Source organism: Microcaecilia unicolor, chromosome 3, assembly GCF_901765095.1.
Source record: "Microcaecilia unicolor chromosome 3, aMicUni1.1, whole genome shotgun sequence".
NCBI lineage: Eukaryota > Metazoa > Chordata > Amphibia > Gymnophiona > Siphonopidae > Microcaecilia > Microcaecilia unicolor.
Genome location: NC_044033.1, coordinates 47,153,153 through 47,180,188, shown reverse-complemented (window position 1 = coordinate 47,180,188; position 27,036 = coordinate 47,153,153). Strand labels below are relative to the sequence as shown.

General features: G+C 42.7%; 1 protein-coding gene across 1 annotated transcript in view; it reads left to right on the top strand.

Moving 5' to 3' along the window:
* The window catches only part of RBKS (ribokinase), a 250,625-nt gene extending 223,650 nt beyond the window's left edge, over positions 1 to 26,975 (top strand). The window contains exon 8 of the mRNA XM_030195886.1: positions 25,870 to 26,975. Coding sequence (XP_030051746.1) covers positions 25,870 to 26,043 — 174 coding nt within the window. The 3' untranslated portion in view covers positions 26,044 to 26,975. The remainder of the gene's footprint in view (positions 1 to 25,869) is intronic.
* Positions 26,976 to 27,036: the final 61 nt, after the last annotated feature.

Below are 27,036 nucleotides of genomic sequence, written 5' to 3'. Positions count from 1 at the left end.
CATTCACACTCTCTGCTAAGCTCTATTCCTCTCCTAAGAGACGACTTTCCTGATAAAATGAGGTAATGTCCTCATCTCCACCACCTCCACATGGAAGGCTGTCCCGTGCAGCCACCATCATACAACAGGAAGTACGCCTATGGGGTTTTTTTCTGACATCATAGTCCAATTTCTGTGTGTTTGTATCATGTTTTAATTACTGTTATGGTATTACGTTGATCTCAATTAGAAACAAGCCTTTTGTTTATCCATAGAACAAATGTGTTGTGTGTAAGGCAGGAACCACCCAGTCTATTCATATTACTGGTGTGCACCTGGAAACTTTTCATTTTGTTTGGTTTCCTGTGCTGTTTATGGGATTTTTCATTTTGTTTGTTTTTTAAAATATGTTTTCATTCATTAAGGGAGCAATATCATAAAAACTGCACACTATTCACAAGAGTATGCACAATTCACAAATTATATGTGCTATTAACAACATGGAAGAGAAAACAAAATGTATTGTTTTTTCTTGTTGGCTTGGGCAAGAAATGGCACCAAATGACATGGGAAATATCTTTTCACATAGTTCACAATATGCTGATCCAATGAAACAGTTGGGAACCATGGACACATTTCATATTGAAACAGTCCTTTTTGGATTAAATTAAAAATACCTGAATTGATGAGCTGTCTTTTATCATGTGAATGACTTATCACAGTGTCTTGTTTTCTGGGATTGTCCACCAAATTTTATAAAAGTCGATAAAAGTTGAGCATACAAATTTGGGCGTGTGCCCAATTTGTGCACTGAATTTAATTGAATAATGAGCTAATGATTGCTGATAATTGGCTTTTTGTCAATCATTAGCACTATTTAGATTTAATTGAAATATATGCACATAAATTTAGGCAGAGGATCTGCATCTTTATTTTTTACACATGAGCAAAATGGGGGTACGTAAATGGGAGGGTCATAGGCAGAACGGGGGAATTCCTAACATTTATGTGCATTGTGTCACGGTCCAAGGCTCTAAGCAAACAGTCAAGGACTCAGGAACAAGTTGACAGCAGCAGGCAAAATCCTCCAACCAGGACTGGACTAAAGAAGCAAGACTGGAACAACAGGACTGGAGCTGAAGCTGTAAGCAGGCAGGACTAGAACAACAGGACTGGAGCTGAAGCTGTAGGCAGGCAGGACTGGAACAAGCAGTGGTGGAACTGAGGCTCTAGGTAAGGCAGACTAGGCTGATCTCAAGGCTGGACAGACTAGGTAGAGTTCCAAGGTGAGACAGACTAGGCAGAGCTCAAGGCTGGACAGACTTGGTAGAATTCAAGGTGAGACAGGCTAGGCAGAGCTCAAGGCTGGGCAGACTAGGCAGAGCTCAAGGCTGGGCTACATGGCCACACAAACACACAAGAGAACAAATAGGCAAACCAAGACAGAAATGCTAACACCAACACACAGTCAAGCTGAAGAACTAAGGCAGAAGTGCTAAGCCTTGCACACAGACAAACAGAACTAAAACAGAAGTACTAACCCTAGCACACAGACAGACAGAAGAACTAAAGCTGCAGTGCCACACAGGCACACTAACTAGGAGACAGGACAGAAGTGCTAACAAGCACACCAACTGGGAAACAGGGCACAAGTGCTAACAAGCACACCTACAAACCTGGAGATCTTTGGCTTTGCAAAGACTCTGAATGAATGTCCTCAACTTCCTTATAAAGGCCCTCACTGTCACAACTACAGGAAAGAGGCTTGAAACACACTGAACACCAGAATGAGGCTTGGAACACACAGGAAGTGGCAGCAGGGGCAACAATACAAAGGAAAAGAACAGACTGGAGCCACCTCTGAAGCTGACCACTGGAAGACAAGGTGAGACTGAAAGTGGAGTCACGACCACAGTCGTGACACATTGTTATAGAATGAGGGGGATACACACCTAATTTAGGCGCACGTATATTTGCACCATGTTTCAGTTGGTGCAAATGGCTGCACCTAGAGTTAGCCGCGATTCCTGGGCATAAGCACTATTCTATAAACCCTGCCTAACTTTAAGCGTGGTTTATAGAATAGCACTTTTTTCCAGCACCAATTTTTTTGGTGCATTATATAGAATTCACCCTATATGAATAATAGCTGCATAAAACATCTTGATGCTTCAAAGACGCATCCCTCCCCTAATAGAACTCTTCATTAAATTACATTACAGCTGAAGAACTATTTAAAGATATGTGCTCTAATAATCAGTAGCTTCAGGTCAATGTAAATTTAAAAAACAACAGAAAAGGACTAACTGGGAGATTTGTCCAAGTCAGGGTTTCATGCTTGTAAAAATTCTCATGCAGACATGCACCTGTAGAAACAAAAATTAACCAACCAGTTATAGATGATAGTTTTTTATTGGACTAAATACTTTCATGGCTCGTTTTCAAGAGCCCTGTTCGCTTCACCAGAATAAAAGGAGCATACCTGTTGAAAGTTACTCACAACTTTATCAAGTGAGTCCAATTTCACCCGCAGCTAATTTATTGATATGTTTTATGTGTCCAAGTGGACTATCAAGCTAACCCAACTACTCATACACCACAAAGCTTGTCTATGGTTTGCCCTAAAATTTTCCTTGGCTGTGTTTTCATGTAAGAAAATGTAAAACTTAATTCATAGATAAGCATTCTGCTCAATAGACTGAGGGGCCCTTTTACTAAGCTGCGTAAGGGCCTACGCATATGCAGTGCGCACCAAGAGGTCTTTTACTAAAGCTTAGCTTGAGTTATCTGCAGAAGTGCCCGTTTTATTCCTATGGGCCCTGCTGCAGATAACTCGAGCTAAGCTTTAGTAAAATACCCCCAAGTCAGCACTACCACCCAGCTAGCGTGTGGATCGGGCGGTAATTCTGAATTTGGCACGCACCAAATCCCGCAGTAGAAAATAATTTTCTATTTTCTACCACGGGCCGCTAGGTCAGTAGGTGGTGGTATAGTCTCAGCCAAAAATGGATGCATGCTGGTTTCAATTTTAGCGCATGTCCATTTTCTGGCCCCTTTAAAAAAGGCCCTTTTCCTAGACATGGTAAAAAATGGCCCAGCATGAACCCAAAAGACGCGCTCGCACTACCGCAGGCCACTTTTTACTGTGGCTTAGTAAAAGGACCCCTAAGCTATTAAAGACATCCATCACTGACCCGCAATTTGCTGAATTGTGTACTGTCTTCACGCTCCCAATGAACCGCTTTCTATCAGGTCAGCTGATGTTGAATTGAGAACATTTGGTTCAAGCGGTTAAGATCTTTCTCACTGAGCCATAATCTCGAATGTTTTCAAGATGTGCCCAGCAAGTTCACCTTTCCTTTCTGTTTCTGATGGTTGACTGATCGGAACACCAGGAGCCATTCCTGATTGGATACAATATTTAAACCTCTTTGTACCACTGATGCTGGCACAATGGACTTAGGGCCTCTTTTATCAAACCGTGTGGCAATGCCAGCGAAGCCCATTCAAAGTGAATGGGCTGTGTTGGCATTACTGCACCAGAGATCGTTAGTGTGATTTGATAAAAGAGGCCCTTATATTCCAAATCTGCAGTCTATGCTTTTTTTGCTCCTTTGCTCCTGTTCCATCTTTGCTTGCATCTTCTGTTTCTTCTGCTTGACTTCAGTCTTCAGTCTGCTCTTCTACATCTTGGACTCATTGTCTGGTTTTGACTTCAGCTTGAACTGACTCTGCTGCTTCCTACTGTTACTTCATGTGTTCTTCTTCTACAAGTGTCCTGCAAAAACTCTTCACACCCTTTTACATTTTTCACATTCTGCTATCTAAAAAATACAATGTAAGATGATCAAAGTAGGAGTTTGTTTTTCTGACCTACATAACAGACTCTACACTTTCAATATGAAAGAACAATTATAGAGATATTTAAAAAAATTAGAATAAGAAACCAAAAAGTCGTGGTTCTATCTTTACAATCTTTGATTCAGTACTTCGTAGAAGCCCCCTTTTGTAACTATAAGCAATTGAAGACATACATGTTTACTCAAGCATTTGCTAAGGTTTAGATAGAATTTTTTAAGTAACTGCTATGATGGAAACTTTTATGTTTGGCTGCTGCTTGCACATGTTATGTTTTGTATTTGTGGTCAATATGTTAATTTTATGTTAATTATTTTACTTTGTATGTTCTTTTGGAAATAGCCTAGAATCATGAGATAGAGTGGTCTATAACTTTTTAAAATAAATAAATAAATTATTTAGAATAAATGTTTACAAACTTTGCACAGGGGATGGTTCGGTTTTTGCACATTTTTCTTGGCAGGATAGTTCAAAGTTTAGTTCTGTTTATTTTAGGCTTCATTTTTTGCTTCTGCCATAGGGCAGACTGATAAGATCTGCAGATGGTTATTTTATTTATTGCATTTGTATCCCACATTTTCCCACCTATTTGCAGGTTCAGTTTTAGAACCGTTATCAAAGCTTGTTGATTATTTTTTGAAACTTTTTGTCCCTAAGATTGACAGTTATGTTAGGGATTCAGCACATATGATCACTCTCCTGGTTGTGTATGATGGAGATCTTTCAGAAATAACATACGTTGCAATCATCATTAAAACTTTGGGCACCATTGGACTCATACTGTGCTAATATCAGCACCTGGACTCGGGCTACTATAACTTAAAAACAACGATCATCATTACTAATTTTTCTGTTATTACCTTTTAGATCTTATGGACTTTAAACAAGCAGTAAGTGTAATTTTACACCAACTATAATGGATGCTTTATTTTTTTTCTTTTTTGTTCTGTTTTATGCTTAATTTACATGTTACAAACATTATGAAGAAAATTTTTCAATAAAAAGATTTGAAAAAAAAAAAAAAAGAAATAATGTTAGTCACTCTTGACATTGATATTCCACAGGTTGAAGCTCTTGCCATTATAGAAACCACTTTGAGAAGCAGAATCTCTCCTTGTTGCATTCTTAATCACTTTATCCTTACTCTAGCTACCTACCATTGCCCTGACCAAAACCTATTTTGCTTTTCAACGCAGGTTTTTCAACAAATAAAAGGTACAGCCATGGGGGCCTCCATGGCTCCTAACTTAGACAACTTATATGTTGCACGTTTTGAGAATATTTTTTTAAAAGATCATCCTTTCAAGAATAAAATTATATTTTATAAACATTACAACAAGATCTAGCCACAGAGAAGTGACAATATTGTGTTGGTTTTATGCTGCTTTATATTTATTAAATTGCAATTTACAAACCCATGTAACCCATTTGCACAGAAAAGACTCAATGGTAAGAAATACAAAATAAAAAAAACAAATTAAGGAGGTCTTTTAGTAACAGTTAATGCATATTATTTGCCACAGGACCAATTTTATTCCTATGGGCTCTGTTGCAAATAACTTGTGCTAATCTTTAGTAAAAGACCTCCTAAATAATTAGAACCATAAGCAAACCAATGAGTACTGTAGTCCACAATAGATGTGGGGAGAATCAAAAGGAAATCACAAAGAGGATATTAACATTAATAATCCTCTCACACAGAGAAAAAAGGATACTGCAGCACAGTAGAATTTATAATACGCAATTGTCTCTTTGGAGATATTAGATGCCCTTGTGCAAGCGACAAACTGAGTTAACTGAGAAGGTTAAAAAAAATACATATCTGGAGGGGCATTTTCGATATTTATTTATTTAGATTTATTATGATGTCTGAATCCGATTTTGGACATTTTACTGAAAATGTCCAAAAATCAAGTGGCAAACATAGTGATTTTTAAACCAGAAAAACGTCTTTTTGTTTCGAAAATGACCATTTGCTAGACTTTTTTTTTGCTCAGTGCATCCATCATTTTGGACCATTTTTGACAAAAAAATGTCCAAGGGAAAAATGCACAAAAACAAGCCATCCCAGCAGAGCAATGGGGCATCCTAGGGGGCTCTGCAGTGGACGTCACATAAAAGGTTCCAGGTACACATCTTACCATTGCTCCCTTATATTGTATGGTGAGCCCTCCAAAACCCACCAAAAATCTACTGTACCCAACTGTACACCACTACAATAGCTGTTATGCCTGTAGGTGTCACCTATATGTGGGTACAGTAGGTTTTTGGTGGGTTTTGGATGGATCACACTTTCCACCACAAGTGTAACAGTTAGAGTGGATTATGGGCCTGGGTCCCCTTCTCTACAGTCCATTGCACCAACCACTAGGCTACTCCAGGGACATGGTTACTGCTCTAATAGGACTGGCCATAACATCTGAAGCTATCTTAGAGGCTGGTATGCACTGTTCCTTTTCACATCTTTGGAGGGTGGGAAGGGGTCAGTGTCCACTGGGACAGTAAAGTGGTGGAGGGAGGGTCATATCTTAATCCCTCCAATGATCAATCTCATCATTTAGGGCACCTGGTGAACATCTAGCTTTTAGCCCCGATTGTTTTTGCTTTCTTCCATTATAGCAGAAAAATGTCCAAGTTGTGGGAACACCCAAATCCCGCCCCATCATTCCCCTTTGTGATTTGGATACACTGTATAGGAAAACATCTTTAAAATGGGTTTCAAAAAATAGTGATTTGGATGTTTTGGCAAAAAAAACATCCATGTGCCGGTTTTTGGACGTTTTTCTGTTTTGAAAATGAACCCCTTAACTGACTGAAGTTTAATGACACTTTACCAGGAACTTAAAAAAAAAAAAGAGCCCAAACTGCAAGATTATTATTATTATTTATTACATTTGTACCCCGCGCTTTCCCACACAATGCAGGCTCAATGCGGCTTACATAGTAATTTGAAATACAAAGTTAAGAATAGAATTTTCAATAAAACAGTAGTAAAACAACGTAAAGTCGGGCTTAGTAGTGCATGATAAGTTGAGCTAGATAATATATGAGTAGGATAAAAGAGGGTAGACAAGATAGGATAATTTAATTTGGAAGAAAAGGGGTAAGGAGGGATAAAATTAAGGAGAGATGGAAAGAGAAGATCCTAGGTTTCAATAAAAGAAATTGTCTCTTGTTCTCCTAAGTGTCACCAGCGACATTTGGATATATCCTAGCATTACAAGTCAAAACGTAAATAATGTTACAAGCATGGTAGCAGACACCACATCTTCCACAAATGATCCTTCCAATAATGTCACATCTAGAGATTCTGCAATAAAAGCTTCTGAGGAATGTTGCTGATTCAAAACCTCACCCTTAAGTGTAAAGAGATTTTAACCTTAAGCAACAGGAGGAATTGAGGCCTCCGGCATTTTTAAAATTTCTATCATATATTTCCTGGACATTTCTTGAGATGATAAAAAAAGATTTTGGGGTTAAATACTCAGATTAGAGCTTCCAGATACATTTTCCAAGGTCTCAATCTTCCTCTGCAGATTTATAACCTCTTTAACCAGAACGGCCTCTAAATCAGATAAAGATCGAGCTTTCTCTTTAACAGCATGAACAGCAAATTTAACTTCAGAAAATTCTCACTGAACATTCCCCAATTTGAATTCATGCTCTTGAACCTTTAGCTCTACTTCAATGCAACACCACTTTGTATATTTCATTCCAGAAATGGCGATCGCCATTACGGAATGTAAGCCACATTGAGCCTGCAAATAGGTGGGAAAATATGGGATACAAATAAATAAATAATTTGTGGAACAAGGACCTTACGTCCCAAAATCGCTTTTCATATTATTTTGAAAGTAAACTCAAGAGGGCGTTCCAGAGAAAAAACAGTCACACTCGACGGCTTTATAACTGCAGAACCTGGAGGCAAGACAGCTACACTATTAGTAAATGAATCACTTACTTCAGCCACAGAAAGACCTGAGCCATTTACTCCCAGTTGGGCCAAGGTCTCACCACCATCTCTTCTTCTCCTTCCAATCTCCACACTTGCTGCTTCTCCATTTTCAGAGACTAATTTGAAGGGCATGTCACTGGCATTTTCTGCTCAGACAGACAACTGTGCCACATCATCAGCTTGCAGAATCCCTGGGTGGGGGGTGGGGAGTCATTGCTGCAGACTGGCAGAGAAATCACTCCTAAACAATGACACTGGACTACCAAGTCCTGGGGTCGAGGTAGGCAGCCAGGATATTGTCACTGGTAGGATATCACTGCATCACAAATACCTCCATTATACAGCAAAGTAATGGCTGAGCGAGAGCAGAGGGGAAAACCCTCCACTTGCTCTTGTGCTTTAACATGGGAGCAGTCTGCAATTGTGACTAGCAGGAGCCACCAACTTGGATTCCTCTCTGTGACAATATTGCTTTAAAGAAAAGTACTTTTCCTTAAAATTATTCCCCTATATTTTTTTGTACAAATGCCTCCTCTAGGTCAAGATAGAAAATAAAACGAAGAAAAGTGCATCAGGTTGGGACTCTGTCTTTTTTCCCCTAAAACCACAACCCAGATAAGTTTTCAGACAAATGTAAGCTCATACTTTGTTGGTCTTTGATCTCTTTGGGAATAGTAAATAGACTTGTGTTGTGTGAAAGAAGGAGAACACACACATCACAGAGGAAGTGTCAAGACTCATGGATTAGGAATGCAGGGGGTTAACGGTCAACAGAACAAACTAATTTCTTAACAAGTCATACATAAATCTGTCTAGAAGTGGGTCCAGATTCATGATAAGAGAAAGGCTGTGTGGTAGGTATTTCCTTGATGTTTCCCAGAAAAGGTTGCCCATAGGGGCCTAGATATGTTTCTTTTTCTTAACTAAGGGGCCCTTTTACTAAGCTGCAGTAAAAAGGGCCCTGTGCTAGCAGCAGGGGTTGTTTTTGCCGTGCACTGAAGCCCTTTTTACCACAGCAGGTAAAAAGGCCGAAAAAAAAGACATGGCCATACTATAAAATTGTTCTTACCCTGTGGCCATGCGGGGGGAGGGGGGATTAACCACCATCCATCGAGGTGGCAATAAGGGCTCCTGCGCTAACCGATTACCACCAGGTAACCTCCTGCAGAAATAATTTTTTTATATTTCCACTAGCGCTGGAAATGTTGGGGGGGGGGGGCGGCAATAGTTCCAGATTGTCAAGTGGTAAGTCTACATTGGGCTTACCGCCGCTTAGTTAAAGGGTCCCTAACTAACTAATAAGGGTGTATTTTGCATGGTCCTCTCCTCCTCGTTTTGAATGTGCTCTTAGCTAGAGTTATATAAAACCATTTTGCTACTTAGAGGATCTCATGAACACATGGCACGCAGCTCAAACTTAAGTAAACTAAGCCTACTGAGAGAGAACATTTATTTCCATTGCATGATGATTTAAATGTTTTAAAAGAAACACTACACTATATATCAATAATATACTGTGAAATCCTTTTGAAGTGGTCCTGTGTGTGATCTTTTAATGTTTACTCAGTGGTAGTTAAATTTAAAGAGACATTTCAGCCTCAAGAACTCAGTAATTTAACAGGATTAAAATGTTCTCCTAAGGATGCAGAGCAGTTGCAGTAAAGCACAATGCCGTATACCCTCAAAAGGGAAAAATAATTTATATTAAAACTGATTTTGTCTCTGATGCATTGCTTATCTTAGAGCTTCTGTTCCTTTTCTGATGAGACGAGCTCCTCATGGACTCTAGGAAGAGATCTGCAGGTTTCCACAGCAGCTGCTATGTATAGTTTGAATGGAAGGGAAAGAGCATCTATGTGCATCGAAAAAGAATGTTCCAAAAACATCCAGAGCAATTTTCACACAGTGTCTTTAGAAGACTTTTTCAGCAGACCCTAACTTATTAAGGGGCCCTTTTGCTAAACTATGCAAAAAGTGGCCAGCACTATCCCCAGCGTGGGTCTTTCCTGCGTGCCGAGGCAGTAAAATGACCCCATTTTCCGTTAGTCCCATTAATGGCCATCCATGTGCTAATTTCCCTATTATCATGTGGCCATTAGTGCGTGAGCACTTGCTGTCTAGAAAATAGGTGTCAGTAAGGGCTCATGCACTAACCATGTGCTAATCAGTTTGCTCTTTAAATGGTTTTGTGTTGCTAGTGTTTTATGATTCCAGTACTTATTTGACCTGAGCCAATTTTTTTAGCATAATCCATAACTTTTATTATCTGCCTCCCACTTACTAGGGCACAGTGCAGTCTGTTACAATGTAGTTGAGCTCTGGTTTACCCTTTATTGGAATTATATGGCTTGTGCCACACTCTTTTTTTTTGTTGTTGTTACATTTGTACCCCGTGCTTTCCCACTCATGGCAGGCTCAATGCGGCTTACGTGGGGCAATGGAGGGTTAAGTGACTTGCCCAGAGTCACAAGGAGCTGCCTGGGCCTGAAGTGGGAATCGAACTACAGTTCCTCAGTTCTCCAGGACCAAAATCCACCCCCCTAACCACTAGGCCACTCCTCCACTGTTGCTACTATTTGAGATTCTACATGGAATGTTGCTATTCCACTAGCAACATTCCATGTAGAAGTCAGCCCTTGCAGATCACCAATGTGGCCGCGCAGGCTTCTGCGAGTCTGACGTCCTGCACGTACGTGCAGGACGTCAGACTCACAGAAACAGAAGCCTGCACAGCCTTATACATGGAATGTTGCTAGTGGAATAGCAACATTCCATGTAGAATCTCCAGTAGTATCTATTTTATTTTTGTTACATTTGTACCCCGTGCTTTCCCACTCATGGCAGGCTCAATGCAGCTTACATGGGGCAATGGAGGGTTAAGTGACTTGCCCAGAGTCACAAGGAGCTGCCTGTGCCTGAAGTGGGAATCGAACTCAGTTCCGCAGGCCCAAAGTCCACCACCCTAACCACTAGGCCACTCCTCCACTCCTTTTAGCATAACCTGTATATATATTTGTTTCTTCTTCTTTTTTTCCATTTTTTTCATTATTTCCCTTTGGTTAGTCTATAAAGCAGCTTTGTTTAGTTCTACATGCAGTTCAGTTTCTGTTTTAGACACCTGCCTCCCTTAGATTGGTCTACAGTGCAGTTCTGAATGATTTGTCCATGTTATCTGCTATATTTAACTACTTAGTTAATATGTTTTCTGAGTCACTTTTGGCAAATCCACAATGATTCACGGTTTTTCTTCTTTTTCTTTACTTTTGTTAGTTCACAGCACAGTGAAGTGTTTATTGGTTTTATTTACTTTGTGCACCAGAAATTCTGTTTGTGTTTTTTAGAGGTATGTACATCACATCTATACTCTGAAATGGCATAAGTCATGACGGAAAATTGTAAGCCACATTGAGCCTGCAAATAGGTGGGAAAATGTGGGATACAAATGCAACAAATAAATAAAAATAAATATCTGGTTTTATGCCCTTCATTTTAGTGATATTTTTGTATATCTTTTTGGATTTTGATTCCTAATATAGGGGGTCTTTTACTAAGGCTCACTAGCGGTTTTAGTGCGTGTTAAACACTAGAGACGCCCATAGAAATATATGGGCGTCTCTAACATTTAGTGCATGCTTATTTTCAGCACACACTAAAAACGCTAGCGCGCCTTTGTAAAAGGATCCTATAGTGTTTCCCATTTGTGATCTTTCACCACTGCTTTTCGTGATACATTCGTATATTAATATTATTTCTTTTGGATTTCTGTTGTAGTGTTCTCATGGTTTTTATTTTCTATGTGCGATCTTATTACATTTATGCATAAAAGACATGTTTTATGCAGATGTTTTAGTTGCATTTATCACATGATGTTATTTTATGTATTCATTTTTCATGTATTTTGTTTATGTTTCATGTAACTGAGCAGACTGGACAAAATGTTCAAAGACAAGTTAAATGATGCTGGAAACATAGATGAGAATGGACAGTCTACTAGTTCAAAGAGAATACACAAGCTTATAGAAAAGGCCAGAGAAAATTATGAAGCAGAAATACACAAGTACCTCTTTCTCATGGAAAGACTATTTCAAAATAGGGCAGAAAATAAGTGTGGTATCAAAAAAAGGCAAAGCTGATAGCCTCCATGTACAGAATTACAGTCAATCTATAAGCAATACCAGTTTAAGTCAGAAGAATATTGCCAATTTCTAGGCTGAACAAATACAGAAGGTAGTTTACCCCAGAGAGAGAGACAGTAAAGCTACAGATCTCACATGCCAGGCCATGGTGACAGAGGCAATTAAAGACATAGAACCTCACACAAATCCTGCAGGGGAGAATGAATCCCAATATCCAGGCACCTCTAGGCATAGCTGTAGAACCTCTAGAAGTTCTAGAACTTCAGTCACACAGGACAAGCCATTCCAGCAGGTCCACTATGGGCTCTATTGCTAGCACACTGCAAACAGAAACAGAGGCTTCCAAATCACGAGTTCCTTATAGTCAGCAAGAAGCAGCCATAAAAATTGAGAAACTTAGACTACCAGAAGGAAAGAAAGCAGCAGCTAATGCTGCTGCTGGGGAAATGATCCAGCAAGAGAAAGAAGTGGCTACTATTACAAATAAAGACAATGCTGCTCATGGTTGTTTGCTTTTTTGGAAATATATTGCTCAGGGATGTTTGTTTTTTTGAAATACATATCTTTTCTAATTTTGTATTTAGCAGAGTATAGAAGAAAATGTATTTGTTACCAGTGTTTTCACTGTATATGGAACCTGCCTTTCTTGGGGGGGGGGGGGGGGGGGGGGGGGGGGGGGGTATTCAGTTTTTGTATGCATGTTTTTTGTGGTTCCCTATTTTGTATCAGTTGAGAGTCTGTCCATGTTCTGCATGTGTGACTGAGGTGATGGATTCTGCTGGCATGTAGTGTCTGTGTAGGAATCTGTAACAGTCCAGCTTGTTCTACTTTCCCAGTAGTGGGTATATTGGTATATAGGGTGAGAAATAGTCTGACAGTAAATCATATGTCAGATTTAATGTCAATAAATTTATTGTGAAAAGAATTAGCATATTGGGATGAATAGCAAACATACCCCCTTGTTTATTAAGCCACCATGGCGGTGTGCTAATTCCGACACTGCCCATTCACTTTGAATGGGCTGTGTTGGCATTTCCGCGCTGCTTAGTAAATAGGGGAACATAGGTTGGCTACAGATACAAAATTGCAGTGAAAATCAATTGACCATTTGAATTTACAGTAAAGAATATTATATGCTTTAATATTTGCAAATTGGTTGCTGCCTGCGCATATCATTTGTACCAATAGAATGTATAATACAGTTATGTACATATCTATGGGTGGGGTATTTTTTGTTTTTTTAGGGAGAGCCTGTTGTTAAACATTCACCAGCACACCACTGCCAAAAGTAGACACGGGAGGGGAGAGACAAGACACCAGATAGAAAAGAGAGAGGGATAGAGAGAGAGGGAGGAGATGCTGAATAGAAAGGGGGAGAAGGAAAGAGGGGAGACACTGGATGGAAGGATGGAGAAAAAAAATAGGGGAGCTGACGTTTCTGTGGAGAATTCAGTCACCTCACATTAAGGGTGACACATTGGATCCGAGTCATAAGAATAGCTATCATATACTAACATAGTAACATAGAGGGGGATAATCGAATGGGGGCACCCATCTCTAAGGACGGCCCCGTAAAGGGGCAGGGCAACCCGTATTATCGAAACAAGATGGACGTCCATCTTTTGTTTCAATAATCTGGTCGGGGACGCCCAAATCATGAAATTTAGGTCGACCTTAGAGATGGTCGTCCCCGGTTTTCGGCGATAATGGAAAGCGAGGACGCCCATCTCAGAAACAACCAAACCCAAGCCATTTGGTCGTGGGAGGAGCCAGCATTCGTAGTGCACTGGTCCCACTAACTGAATGTAAAAAGGCCTTCCCTTACCGATCCAGAAAGGAACGGGCATGCATGAAGGAAATTGTATGCAAATGAGCTGCTCACTGTTAGCTTATTTGCACATGATTTCCTTCCTAAGTAAGGGAAGCGACGGCAGTTGAGGACGTCCTTCCCCTGTGACCATAGGAGCCAACTTTTCAAAATGATTGGGGGTGCTGAAATTTTTTTTTTTAACAGGTGGTGCATGCCCCCCTCCGTTTCCCCCTGTCCCCCCTCCCTCTTCCCCATCCCCTGTCCCCCCTCCCTCCCTTCTTTCTCTCCTTTCCCTCCCCCTCCCTCCGAGTTCCAGGGTCCCCCCAAGTTTCAGGGTCCCCCCTCCCCGTCTCCCTCCGTGTTCCACAGTCCCCCTCCCTCTGAGTTCCACAGGGGCCCCCCTCCCCTCCCTCGCTCCGAGTTCCAGGGTCCCCCCTCCCTCCCTCCGAGTTCCATGGGGTCTCCCCCTCCCTCCCTCCGAGTTCCAGGGTCCCCCATCCCTCCCTCCGAGTTCCACAGGGGCCCTCCTCCCCTCCCTCCCTCTCTCCGAGTTCCAGGGTCCCCCCTCCCTCCCTCCGAGTTCCCGAGTTGTCGTCTCTCCCTTCCTCCCTTCGAGTTCCAGGCCCCCTCCCTCCAAATTTTAAAAGTCATCTTGACTTACCTCGTCGGGGTTACGGCGGCCAGCAGCAGCGATAAAAAGCGTGCAGGCTCGGTGCTTACTTCAGTTTTCCCTTCTCAGCTCTGGTCCTGCCCTAATTTCCTGTTTCCGCAAGGGCGGGGCCAGAGCTGAGAGAGAGAGAAGGGAAAACTGAAGTAAGTGCCGAGCCTGCACGCTTTTTATCGCTGCTGCCGGCCGCCGTAACCCCGATGAGGTAAGTCAAGATGACTTTTAAAATTCGGAGGGAGGGGGCCTGGAACTCGAAGGAAGGGACGACGACCCTGGAACACGGAGGAAGGGAGGGACCGAACTTCCGGTGGGTGAAATATTGGGGGTGCTCGAGCACCCACAGAGTCGATGCCTATGCCTGTGATGGCAGTTGAGAACATCCTTCCCTGCGACGGCAGTTGCAAACGTCCAAAATGTGGATGTTTCTGTTAGAAGGACATCCATGCCTTTGCTATGCCTCCGATACCCTCTTTGTTTATTTATTTTGAATTTGGATCACAAGTAGCAAAACATCAGCAAAATTCGCCCCTTCCTGTCTAAGCACACCACCCAAACTCTCATCCATTCTCTCATTACCTCTCGCCTTGACTACTGCAACCTACTCCTCACTGGCCTCCCATTTTGCCACCTATCCCCCCTTCAGTCCATTCAAAACTCTGCTGCACATCTTATCTTCCGCCTGAACCGGTACACTCATATCACCCCTCTCCTCAAGTCACTTCACTGGCTTCCGATCAGATACCGCATACAGTTTAAGCTTCTCCTTTTAACCTACAAATGCACTCAATCTACAGCCCCACCCTACCTCTCTACCCTCATCTCCCCTTACATTCCTACCCGTAACCTCCGTTCTCAAGACAAATCCCTCCTGTCAGTACCCTTCTCCACCACCGCCAACTCCAGGCTCCGCCCTTTCTGCCTCGCCTCACCCCATGCCTGGAATAAACTCCCTGAGCCCATACGCCAGGCCCCCTCCCTGCCCATCTTCAAAGCCTTGCTCAAAGCCCACCTCTTCAATGTCCCATTCGGCACCTAACCATCATACCTCTATTCAGGAAACCTGGACTGCCCCTACTTGACATTTCGCCCTTTAGATTGTAAGCTCCTTGGAGCAGGGACTGTCCTTTATGTCAATTTATGTTAATCTGTACAGCGCTGCGTAACCCTAGTAGCACTCTAGAAATGTTAAGTAGTAGTAGTAGTAGTAAGTAGCAGCAGTGGGATTTAAACCGGCCACCTCTAGATGATGGGATGGTCAAATTTCAAGAGAGTGGAGGAGTGGCCTAGTGGTTAGAGCACTAGTCTTGCAATCCAGAGGTGGCCGGTTCAAATCCCAGTACTGCTACTTGTGATCCAAAATCCAAATAAATAGAGAGTACATAAGTAGTGCCATACTGGGAAAGACCAAAGGTCCATCTAGCCCAGCATCCTGTCACCGACAGTGGCCAATCCAGGTCAAGGGCACCTGGCACGCTCCCCAAACGTAAAAACATTCCAGACAAGTTATACCTAAAAATGCGGAATTTTTCCAAGTCCATTTAATAGCGGTCTATGGACTTGTCCTTTAGGAATCTATCTAACCCCTTTTTAAACTCCGTCAAGCTAACCGCCCGTACCACGTTCTCCGGCAACGAATTCCAGAGTCTAATTACACGTTGGGTGAAGAAACATTTTCTCCGATTCGTTTTAAATTTACCACACTGTAGCTTCAACTCATGCCCTCTAGACCTAGTATTTTTGGATAGCGTGAACAGTCGCTTCACATCCACCCGATCCATTCCACTCATTATTTTATACACTTCTATCATATCTCCCCTCAGCCGTCTCTTCTCCAAGCTGAAAAGCCCTAGCCTTCTCAGCCTCTCTTCGTAGGAAAGTCGTCCCATCCCCACTATCATTTTCGTCGCCCTTCGCTGTACCTTTTCCAATTCTACTATATCTTTTTTGAGATACGGAGACCAGTACTGAACACAATACTCCAGGTGCGGTCGCACCATGGAGCGATACAACGGCATTATAACATCCGCACACCTGGACTCCATACCCTTCCTAATAACACCCAACATTCTATTCGCTTTCCTAGCCGCAGCAGCACACTGAGCAGAAGGTTTCAGCGTATCATCGACGACGACACCCAGATCCCTTTCTTGATCCGTAACTCCTAACGTGGAACCTTGCAAGACGTAGCTATAATTCGGGTTCCTCTTACCCACATGCATCACTTTGCACTTGTCAACATTGAACTTCATCTGTCACTTGCACGCCCATTCTCCCAGTCTCGCAAGGTCCTCCTGTAATCGTTCACATTCCTCCTGCGACTTGACGACCCTGAATAATTTTGTGTCATCGGCGAATTTAATTACCTCACTAGTTATTCCCATCTCTAGGTCATTTATAAATACATTAAAAAGCAACGGACTCAGCACAGACCCCTGCGGGACCCCACTAACTACCCTCCTCCACTGAGAATACTGGCCACGCAATCCTACTCTCTGCTTCCTATCTTTCAACCAGTTCTTAATCCATAATAATACCCTACCTCCGATTCCATGACTCTGCAATTTCTTCAGGAGTCTTTCGTGCGGCACTTTGTCAAACGCCTTCTGAAAATCCAGATATACAATATCAACCGGCTCCCCATTGTCCACATGTTTGCTTACCCCCTCAAAAAAATGCATTAGATTGGTGAGGCAAGACTTCCCTTCACTAAATCCGTGCTGACTTTGTCTCATCAGTCCATGTTTTTGTATATGCTCTGCAATTTTATTCTTAATAATAGCCTCCACCATCTTGCCCGGCACCGACGTCAGACTCACCGGTCTATAATTTCCCGGATCTCCTCTGGAACCCTTCTTAAAAATCGGAGTAACATTGGCTACCCTCCAGTCTTCCGGTACTACACTCAATTTTAGGGACAGATTGCATATTTCTAACAGTAGCTCCGCAAGTTCATTTTTTAGTTCTATTAATACTCTGGGATGAATACCATCAGGTCCCGGTGATTTACTACTCTTCAGCTTGCTGAACTGACCCATTACATCCTCCAAGGTTACAGAGAATTTGTTTAGTTTCTCCGACTCCCCCGCTTCAAATATTCTTTCCGGCACCGGTGTCCCCCCCAAATCCTCCTCGGTGAAGACCGAAGCAAAGAATTCATTTAATTTCTCCGCTACGGCTTTGTCCTCCTTGATCGCCCCTTTAACACCATTTTCGTCCAGCGGCCCAACCGACTCTTTGGCCGGTTTCCTGCTTTTAATGTATCTAAAAAAATTTTTACTATGTATTTTTGCTTCCAACGCTAATTTCATCTCAAAGTCCTTTTTTGCCCTCCTTATCTCCGCTTTGCATTTGGCTTGGCATTCCTTATGATCTATCCTGTTACTTTCAGTTGGTTCTCTTCTCCACTTTCTGAAGGATTGTTTTTTGGCTCTAATGATTTCCTTTATCTTACTGTTTAGCCACGCCGGCTGACGTTTAGTCTTTTTTCCCTTTTTTCTAATACGTGGAATATATTTGTCCTGAACCTCCAGGATGGTGTTTTTAAACAGCATCCACGCCTGATGCAAGTTTTTTACTCTGCGAGCTGCTCCTTTCAGTCTTTTTTTCACCATTTTTCTCATTTTGTCGTAATCACCTTTTCTATAGTTAAACGCTAGCGTACTTGATTTCCTAGTTTCACTTCCTTCAATGCCAATATCAAAACCGATCATATTATGATCACTGTTATCAAGCGGCCCTCGTATCGTTACCCCCTGCACTAGATCATGAGCACCACTAAGGACTAAGTCTAGTATTTTTCCTTCTCTTGTCGGCTCCTGAACTAGCTGTTCCATGAAGCTGTCCTTGATTTCATCAAGAAATCTTATGTCCCTTGCGTGTACAGATGTTACATTAACCCAGTCTATATGCGGGTAATTGAAATCCCCCATTATTATTGTGTTGCCCAGTTTGTTTGCGTCCCTGATTTCCTTTAACATTTCCGCATCCGTCTGTTCGTCCTGGCCAGGCGGACGGTAGTACACTCCTATCACTATCCTTTTCCCCTTTGCACATGGAATTTCAATCCACAGTGATTCCAAGGAGTGTTTTGTTTCCTGCAGAATTTTCAATCTATTTGATTCAAGGCTCTCGTTAATATACAATGCTACCCCTCCACCAATCCGATTCACCCTATCACTACGATATAATTTGTAACTCGGTATGACAGTGTCCCACTGGTTATCCTCCTTCCACCAGGTCTCAGAGATGCCTATTATATCTAATTTTTCATTTAGTGCAATATATTCCAACTCCCCCATCTTATTTCTTAGGCTCCTGGCATTCGCATATAGACATTTCAAACTATGTTTGTTGTTCCTAAGTACATCATGCTTAGTACTTGACAGTATTAATTGGCAATCTTTTGTCTGATTTTTATTGTTATTTAAAGATACCCGATCTACTACAATCTCTTTTGCAACCTCACTATCAGGATACTCTATCTTCCCTGTTATGGTGATATCTTTGAAAGATACCTTATCCCGAACCATGCTCTTTTGAGCGACTGTCGGCCTTCCCCCCATTTCTAGTTTAAAAGCTGCTCTATCTCCTTCTTAAACGCCGATGCCAGCAGCCTGGTCCCACTCTGGTTAAGATGGAGCCCATCCTTTCGGAATAGGCTCCCCCTTCCCCAGAATGTTGCCCAGTTCCTAACAAATCTAAAGCCCTCCTCCCTGCACCATCGTCTCATCCACGCATTGAGACTCTGGAGCTCTGCCTGTCTCTTGGGCCCTGCGCGTGGCACAGGTAGCATTTCAGAAAATGCTACCCTGGAGGATCTGGATTTCAGCTTTCTACCTAAGAGCCTAAATTTTGCTTCCAGAACCTCTCTCCCACATTTTCCTATGTCATTAGTACCCACATGTACCAAGACAGCCGTCTCCTCCCCAGCACTATATAAACAGAAACATCCACATTTTGGACATCTTCAACTGCCATCACAGGGATGGAGGCATAGCAAAGGACATACTCTAAAAAAAAGAAAGACAAAAGTTTTTGAAGTTGTTTTTTTCAAGGTGGGAGGTGGTTAGTGACCACTGGGGAAGTCAGGGGAGGTCATCCTCGATTCCCTCCAGTGGTCATCTGGTCAGTTCAGGCACCTTTTTGATGCTTGGTCGTGAAAAAAATGGACCAAGTCGGCCAAATGCTCTTCAGGGACGCCCTTCTTTTTTTCCATTATTTGCCGAGGACACCCATCTGTTAACCACGCCCCCATCCCGCCTTCAGTACACTGCTGACACGCCCCCTTGAACTTTGGTCATCCCCGAGATGGAAAACAGTTGAGGATGCCCAAAATTGGCTTTCGATTATGCCGATTTGGGCAACCTTAGGAGAAGGATGCCCATCTCCCAATTTGTGTCAGAAGATGGGCGCCCTTCTCCTTCGATAATAAGCAGGATAGTAACCTAGTCAGAAGCGGAGCCAGGCTGACTGTGTGGGGGGAGCAAAAGCGGCGCGAGAGCGGACATCCGCCGGCACCGGCACACATTTTCAATGCAACACGACGAGAAAAAAATAGGCACCGGCAGAACTCTGTTTAGGGGAGTGGCCGCTCCCCTGGCACCTCACCTAGCTACGCCACTGCTGCTAGTAACATAGTAGATGACAACAGAAAAAGACCTGCACGGTCCATCCAGTCTACCCAACAAGATAAACTCATATGTGCTACTTTTTGTGTATACCTTACCTTGATTTGTATCTGCCATTTTCAGGACACAGACTGTACAAGTGTCTGCCCAGCAGTAGCCCCGCCTCCCAACCACCAGACCCGACTCCCACCACCGGCTCTGCCACCCAATCTCAGCTAAGCTTCTGAGGATCCATTCCTTCTGAACCGGATTCCTTTATGTTTATCCCACGCATGTTTGAATTCCGTTACCATTTTCATCTCCACCACCTCCCGCGGGAGGGCATTTCCTACCCGTACCATAGACCTTGTAGGGCCCCACTGTGCATCCAGAAACCCCTTCACCAAACTCCCCCAACCTCCCACCCCCCCATTCAAAATCCAATATATAACTATGCCCATCCAACTAAAAGGATGATGCATCCCTGGAGGAAAAAACACCATCCCACAACCTCATTACTCAATTCTAGTAAGCACTAGAGCAATCATATACAGTCAAGTATCTCAAAGCATGTATAATATAACCTTAGTAATCCCTGTAGAAATAAAAATTAGTATTAATCATTGGTTCTTAGCGACCCTACCGGGTAACAGAAAAAGAATGTTTCACCAATACTGATCGCTGTATAGGTCAGAAACAGCTGGCAATGGCCCCAGTCATCTCAGAGAACCAAAGCCCTTCTCTACTTTCCCAGTCATATCATCCTCTGATCCTTATGCACAGTATCTGAGCGCTGGCTAATACATTTGCCATGACGGACCCATTGCCATTTGGGTGTCGCCTTCGGGCCTGAGGATTCCATGGATGATACAGAGCCATGGGGGTCTGCACCAATTCTGGGGAAGATCTCCCTTCCCTCCTGTAGAGATCACACTTGTTGCAATTTGCCCTCATGGTAAAACAGCATAGGCGTAATTTGACTGTTTCATTTTGGGGGGGGGGGGGCAAAGAATGGGCGGAGCATATTAGCATATCATTTGCATATATACATATGCAAATGAATATGCTAATATGGAGGAAGGAATTGAAATTTACAGGCAAAATATCACAGATGCACATTTCAAAAAGCTGACACATTTCAATTAATAAATTATGAATAAAATACTTTTATCTACCTTTGTTGTCTGATCATTTAGTTTTTCTATTCGCTTTGGTCCCAGTGTCTTCTGTTTTATGCAGTGTCTTCTTTCCAGTAGGCTTCCCTCTGCTCCCCACCCTCCCAGTCCCATCCATCTCTTGCTCCTTCCCTCTGCTCCCCACCCCTCCCAGTCCCATCCATCTCTTGCTCCTTCCCTCTGCTCCCCACTCTCCCAGTCCCATCCATCTCTTGCTCCTTCCCTCTGCTCCTCACCCCTCCCAGTCCCATCCATCTTCTGTTCCTTCCCTCTGCTCACCATCCCTCCATCCCATCCATCTTCTGCTCCTTCCCTCTGCTGTGTCTGACCTCTCCGAATCCCATCCATCTCCTGGTCCATCCCTCTGCTCCCCACCCCTCCCAGTCCCATCCATCTCTTGCTCCTTCCTTCTGCTCCCCACCCCTCCCAGTCTCATCCATCTTCTGTTCCTTCCCTCTGCTCACTATCCCTCCGTCCCATCCATCTTCTGCTCCTTCCCTCTGCTGTGCCTGACCTCTCCCAATCCCATCCATCTCCTGGTCCATCCCTCTGCTCCCCACTCCTCCCAGTCCCATCCATCTCTTGCCCCTTCCCTCTGCTCCCCACCCCTCCCAGTCCCATCCATCTCTTGCTCCTTCCCTCTGCTCCCCACTCTCCCAGTCCCATCCATCTCTTGCTCCTTCCCTCTGCTCCCCACCCCTCCCAGTCCCATCCATCTTCTGTTCCTTCCCTCTGCTCACCATCCCTCCGTCCCATCCATCTTCTGCTCCTTCCCTCTGCTGTGCCTGACCTCTCCGAATCCCATCCATCTCCTGGTCCATCCCTCTGCTCCCCACCCCTCCCAGTCCCATCCATCTCTTGCTCCTTCCCTCTGCTCCCCACCCCTCCCAGTCCCATCCATCTCTTGCTCCTTCCCTCTGCTCACCATCCCTCCATCTTCTGCTCCTTCCCTCTGCTGTGCCTGACCTCTCCCAATCCCATCCATCTCCTGGTCCATCCCTCTGCTCCCCACCCCTCCCAGTCCCATCCATCTCTTGCTCCTTCCCTCTGCTCCCCACCCGTCCCAGTACCATCCATCTTCCCTCTGCTCCCCACCCCTCCCAGTTCCATCCATCTTCCTTCTACTGCCCCCCCCCCCCGCGAGGTCCAAGATCGTGACTCCGTTTACCCCCTCTCTTCCTCCCTCCCTCCGGCGCAGGCAACAGTCTTCAGCTTTTTCAGCATTCCTGGCAGCGGTAGCGATGTACACGCTGCCTTCGGTCTGCCCCGGAAGCCTTCTCTTCAAGTTCCTGTTCCCACCTATAATCCATGATCTCCCTACTTCTAGAAGACCCCAATCAACATATTAAAATCACCTATTAATAGTACTTCCCCTTTCACAGCTATATTTTGAATGTCTTCAGTTAAATCTCTGTCCAATTCTTCTGTCTGTGAAGGAGTCCAGTATATCACACCAATGTAAATACATTTTCCATTCCCTCTTTCCAAACTGACACATAGAGGCATATTTTCAAAGCACTTAGCCTTCTAAAGTTCCATAGGTTTCTATGGAACTTTGGAAGGCTAAGTGCTTTGAAAATATGCCTCATAGTGTCTCTTCCTTACCCTGTAGATCCTGCAATAGTGTGTCTCTTTAATATTGTCTTTAACATATGCCACTCCTCCTCCCTTTCTTCCTACCCCATCTTTATGAAAAGATCTATTGCCCTGTTTATAACCCCTTTTAGTTTAACTCACTGTCTTTCAAAATCATAAGGTCATATCACTCTATTCTATTCTATTCTTATATTCCACAACAAACCTTATGAGTTCTGTGCAGACCAGAAAAAGACAATCAAGCATACCTGGGAATATAAATAAACATTTTTCCTACATGTACCAATATCTTTACTCGCACTTAAGACAAAGATTTCTTAAACAACCAGGAAGTCACCCAGGAAACAGACATACATACACAAAATCACATCATAAAGTCATATAACCATCTAAACTAGTGGTTAGGTAATTGCACCTAATTCAGGGAAAAAAAATAATCCTGTCTAAACAGGAATGTCTTCAGTCTCTTACAAAAAGTTAAAAAGGTTTTGCTCAAGCTTTACCTGAAAGGGAAGACAATTTCTTAACGCAGGAACTGAAATATAAAAGGGACTACAGCAAATTTTGATTAGAAAACAAAACTCCCAACAGTAAGTATGGACTCAGCAAACATGACAGGTGCAAAGTAATCAAGTCTTCCAATGCTTTGAATACTATAAAAAAATTATCTTTATTTTTTTATTGTTTCTAACATATTACACTGTAAGCAAAATGTTAAGCCTAACCTCAATTCATAGCCAATGTAAAGCAATTAAGCTTCAGGAAACACGAGTACATTTTTTTTAATACCCCGTTAGCAACCAAGTGACAGCATTCTAAATCATCAGAATAGCCTTCACAGAGGATTCCTGTACACCATCATAAATCCCATTACAGTACTGAACTGAATAATTCTAAAACTATCAGAAGATATAAATGCCTTAAACTCTGAATGTTGTGCAAAATTAAAAAAAGCAACTACAAACAACTTAGTTAATCTGTTTTCTCTTAGACAATCTGGAGTCAAACCATATTCCTAAGGGCACAACTATGAGAGAGTACACTCCTCAGTCTCAATCATCCAGGTCTCATCAATAAATCCAACTTGTTTTCTAGCACTAAGGGGGCAATTCTGTAAACTGGGGCCTAAATTAAGGCACCACAAAGGGACACACAGCACCAGATGGTGAGCCTTTTTCAAATGGAGAACTCTGGAATGAGAGGACATAGGATGAAGTTAAGAAGAAATAGACTTATGAGGAGTTTAAGAAAATACTCTTTTACGGAAAGAGTGGTGAATGCGTGGAATGGCCTCCTGGTGAAGATCGTGGAGATGAGGACTGTGACAGAATTTAAGAAAGCATGGGAGAGGGGATCCCTTAGGAAAAGGAGGAGTTAGTGGTTACTGAGGATGGGCCATTTGGCCTTTATCTGCCTTCATATTTCTACCAGTTCTATAATGGCATTAAGGCATGCCTAACCCATTACGGAATAATAGTTCAAAGCCACTTTGGTGTGTAGGTGCAACAGTATACGCCAGATCAACAGCAGGTGTAAGTTGCCGTAACTGTTTGCTTTGCAGTGGGCACAGCTGATAGTAGTTTATAAGTTGTGAACATTGCTAAACTCCCACATACTTACTTGTAGGTATAAAGTCATACTTGCACTGATTTCTTAAGGGAAGTGCAGTCTATGCAGAGGTATAGACTGCACTTCCATCAAAAAATTTATTTTTTTATTTTTGTTACATTTGTACCCTGTGCTTTCCCACTCATGGCAGGCTCAATGCGGCTTACATATTATATACAGGTACTTATTTGTACCTGGGGCAATGGAGGGTTAAGTGACTTGCCCAGAGTCACAAGGAGCTGCCTGTGCCTGAAGTGGGAATTGAACTCAGTTCCTCAGGACTAAAGTCCACCACCCTAACCACTAGGCCACTCCTCCACTATTTGAGATTCTACATGGAATGTTGCTATTCCACTAGCAACATTCCATGTAGAAGTCGGCCCTTGCAGATCACCAGTGTGACCGCGCAGGCTTCTACATGGAATGTTGCTAGTGGAATAGCAACATTCCATGTAGAATCTCCAATAGTATCTATTTTATTTTTGTTACATTTGTACCCTGCACTTTCCCACTCATGGCAGGCTCAATGCGGCTTACATATTATATACAGGTACTTATTTGTACCTGGGGCAATGGAGGGTTAAGTGACTTGCCCAGAGTCACAAGGAGCTGCCTGTGCCTGAAGTGGGACTCGAACTCAGTTCCTCAGGACCAAAGTCCACCACCCTAACCACTAGGCCACTCCTCCATTACCAGATGTCATTATTGAGCAATGGCAAATTCTTCCCCTGAGAAGTGTGTATGCTGCCTCCAGAATAGTCACGATGGCTACTGCTGCCCCAAGGAGCAATGGATGCAGGAATCAAATTTTGGTCTCCTGTTGCTGCTGCCTAGGATTTTAATATTTGAAGTAGTTCTGTGGGCCAAAGATATTTATAGTAACGAGCCCTTTTTACTAAAGCTTAGCATGCGCTAAATGCCAAGAAGCCCATTTTGTATCTGTGGACTTCTTAGCAGTTAGTGTGTGCTAAGCTCTAATAAAAAGGTTTCTAAGTGAAAGTACCAGCTTCACAAAAATCTAGAAAGTAAATGTAGTCAAAGGCTTTTTCCTCACCTGGTAAAATGTGGATCTTACCGTTATGCTTATCTGAGGAGGCAGAAATCTTACCCTTAGTCTCTTTATGATACTGTGGGAAGCAGAATTTTCATGAAATTCATTCTGCACTGCTTCTCTGCAATTTTCTACCCCAAATAGCACACTGCTCTGTGTGCCTGGTTGCAAATATCTTTGGTTGACTTTATGACATCTACTGCAGTATAGAGGCCTTTAGGTTTGGTTAGCAGGATGGAAGATGGGATTATTTTAATTTCTGATATTTGTATTGTTAATTGTTGTAGTCTATTATTTTGCCTTACGTTTTATTATACGTTCTGTTTGTTCTAGGTAATGGGAAATTTTTTTTATCAGTGATCTTTATATATTAAGGTGGTTGTGTACACTAGAATGCCTGTCACAGCTGTGCTTTTCCTCTTATTTAGGGTGCTGGAGATAGTTTTGTGGGAACTTTGGCTTTCTATATGGCTCATTATCCAGACCTCAGCATGGAGGAAATGATCAAGCGGTCCAATTTCATCGCATCAGTGAGTGTGCTGGCAGCTGGAACCCAAGCATCCTATCCCTTCAAGAAAGATTTACCACAAGATTTATTCTAGCTAATGCTGGAATCTACATGAAATTTGTTTTCATCCAAACAAAAATCATTGTTTTAATTAATCTGAGCCTTAAAATCAATGTTGAAACTACGTTGTAGCACTGTGCTTAGTTTAGCACACCTATGCTGCAGGGTCCTAGATATTAACATCCACTTCCTGGCTTATCCACATTATATTGACTTTAATACACTGCTGCAGAGTAGGGTAACTTATCTTAATACATTCCCGAGAGGTTTAATGCCCAGGGGGATAAAAAAATAATGCACAGTACCCCTTTTCTATATTTACAAGCATTTTTACATCATTTGGCTTATCTTACATGTCCCGCTGATGCTGTGCCGATTCTTCACAAAATCAGCATATACCACGTCAGCCACACTTTGTGGATGGTTCTTGCCATTAATAATGCAAATACCACTCTCCCCTGTCTAGAATTCTATTTTCCTGCACAACAGTGTTACTGATCAGGAAGACATACAAATAGTCTATTACTGCTAAACCAGAATTCATGTTAGCCAAAATGCTGTAAAGAAACCAATGATAGTAATTAGCTGTGGAGTAGAACTCAACATGTCTTAGTAAAGCACAGAGTTCCAGTTACTACATCAGTCCTGCAGAATTCTTGCCAGGCTGCTAGACCTCTGAAGGGACCAACCAACAGAAGAACTACCAAAGATGATGATGTGTGTGAGCCGGACTTGTGGTGTTATTTCTTCTGAAAAGAGCTCTGTAGCCTCAACGTCTGTCTTATCAATTACCTACAAGTGCCTTACCCACACGAGTGGTGACGTAGCACAGTAATTCACAGTTTGATCCTCTTTATCCAAAAGGATCACAGCAATGTACAGCTACTATGTAGTAACTGACTGCCAAGCACAAGCCACATCAGAAATGAAACTATAGTCCACATTAGAGCTGCTTCTCACTGTACGTAAAAGACAAGCAGCAAGTGTGAGATATAGCCATGGCAAAGGTACTTAAAAGCAATGGACC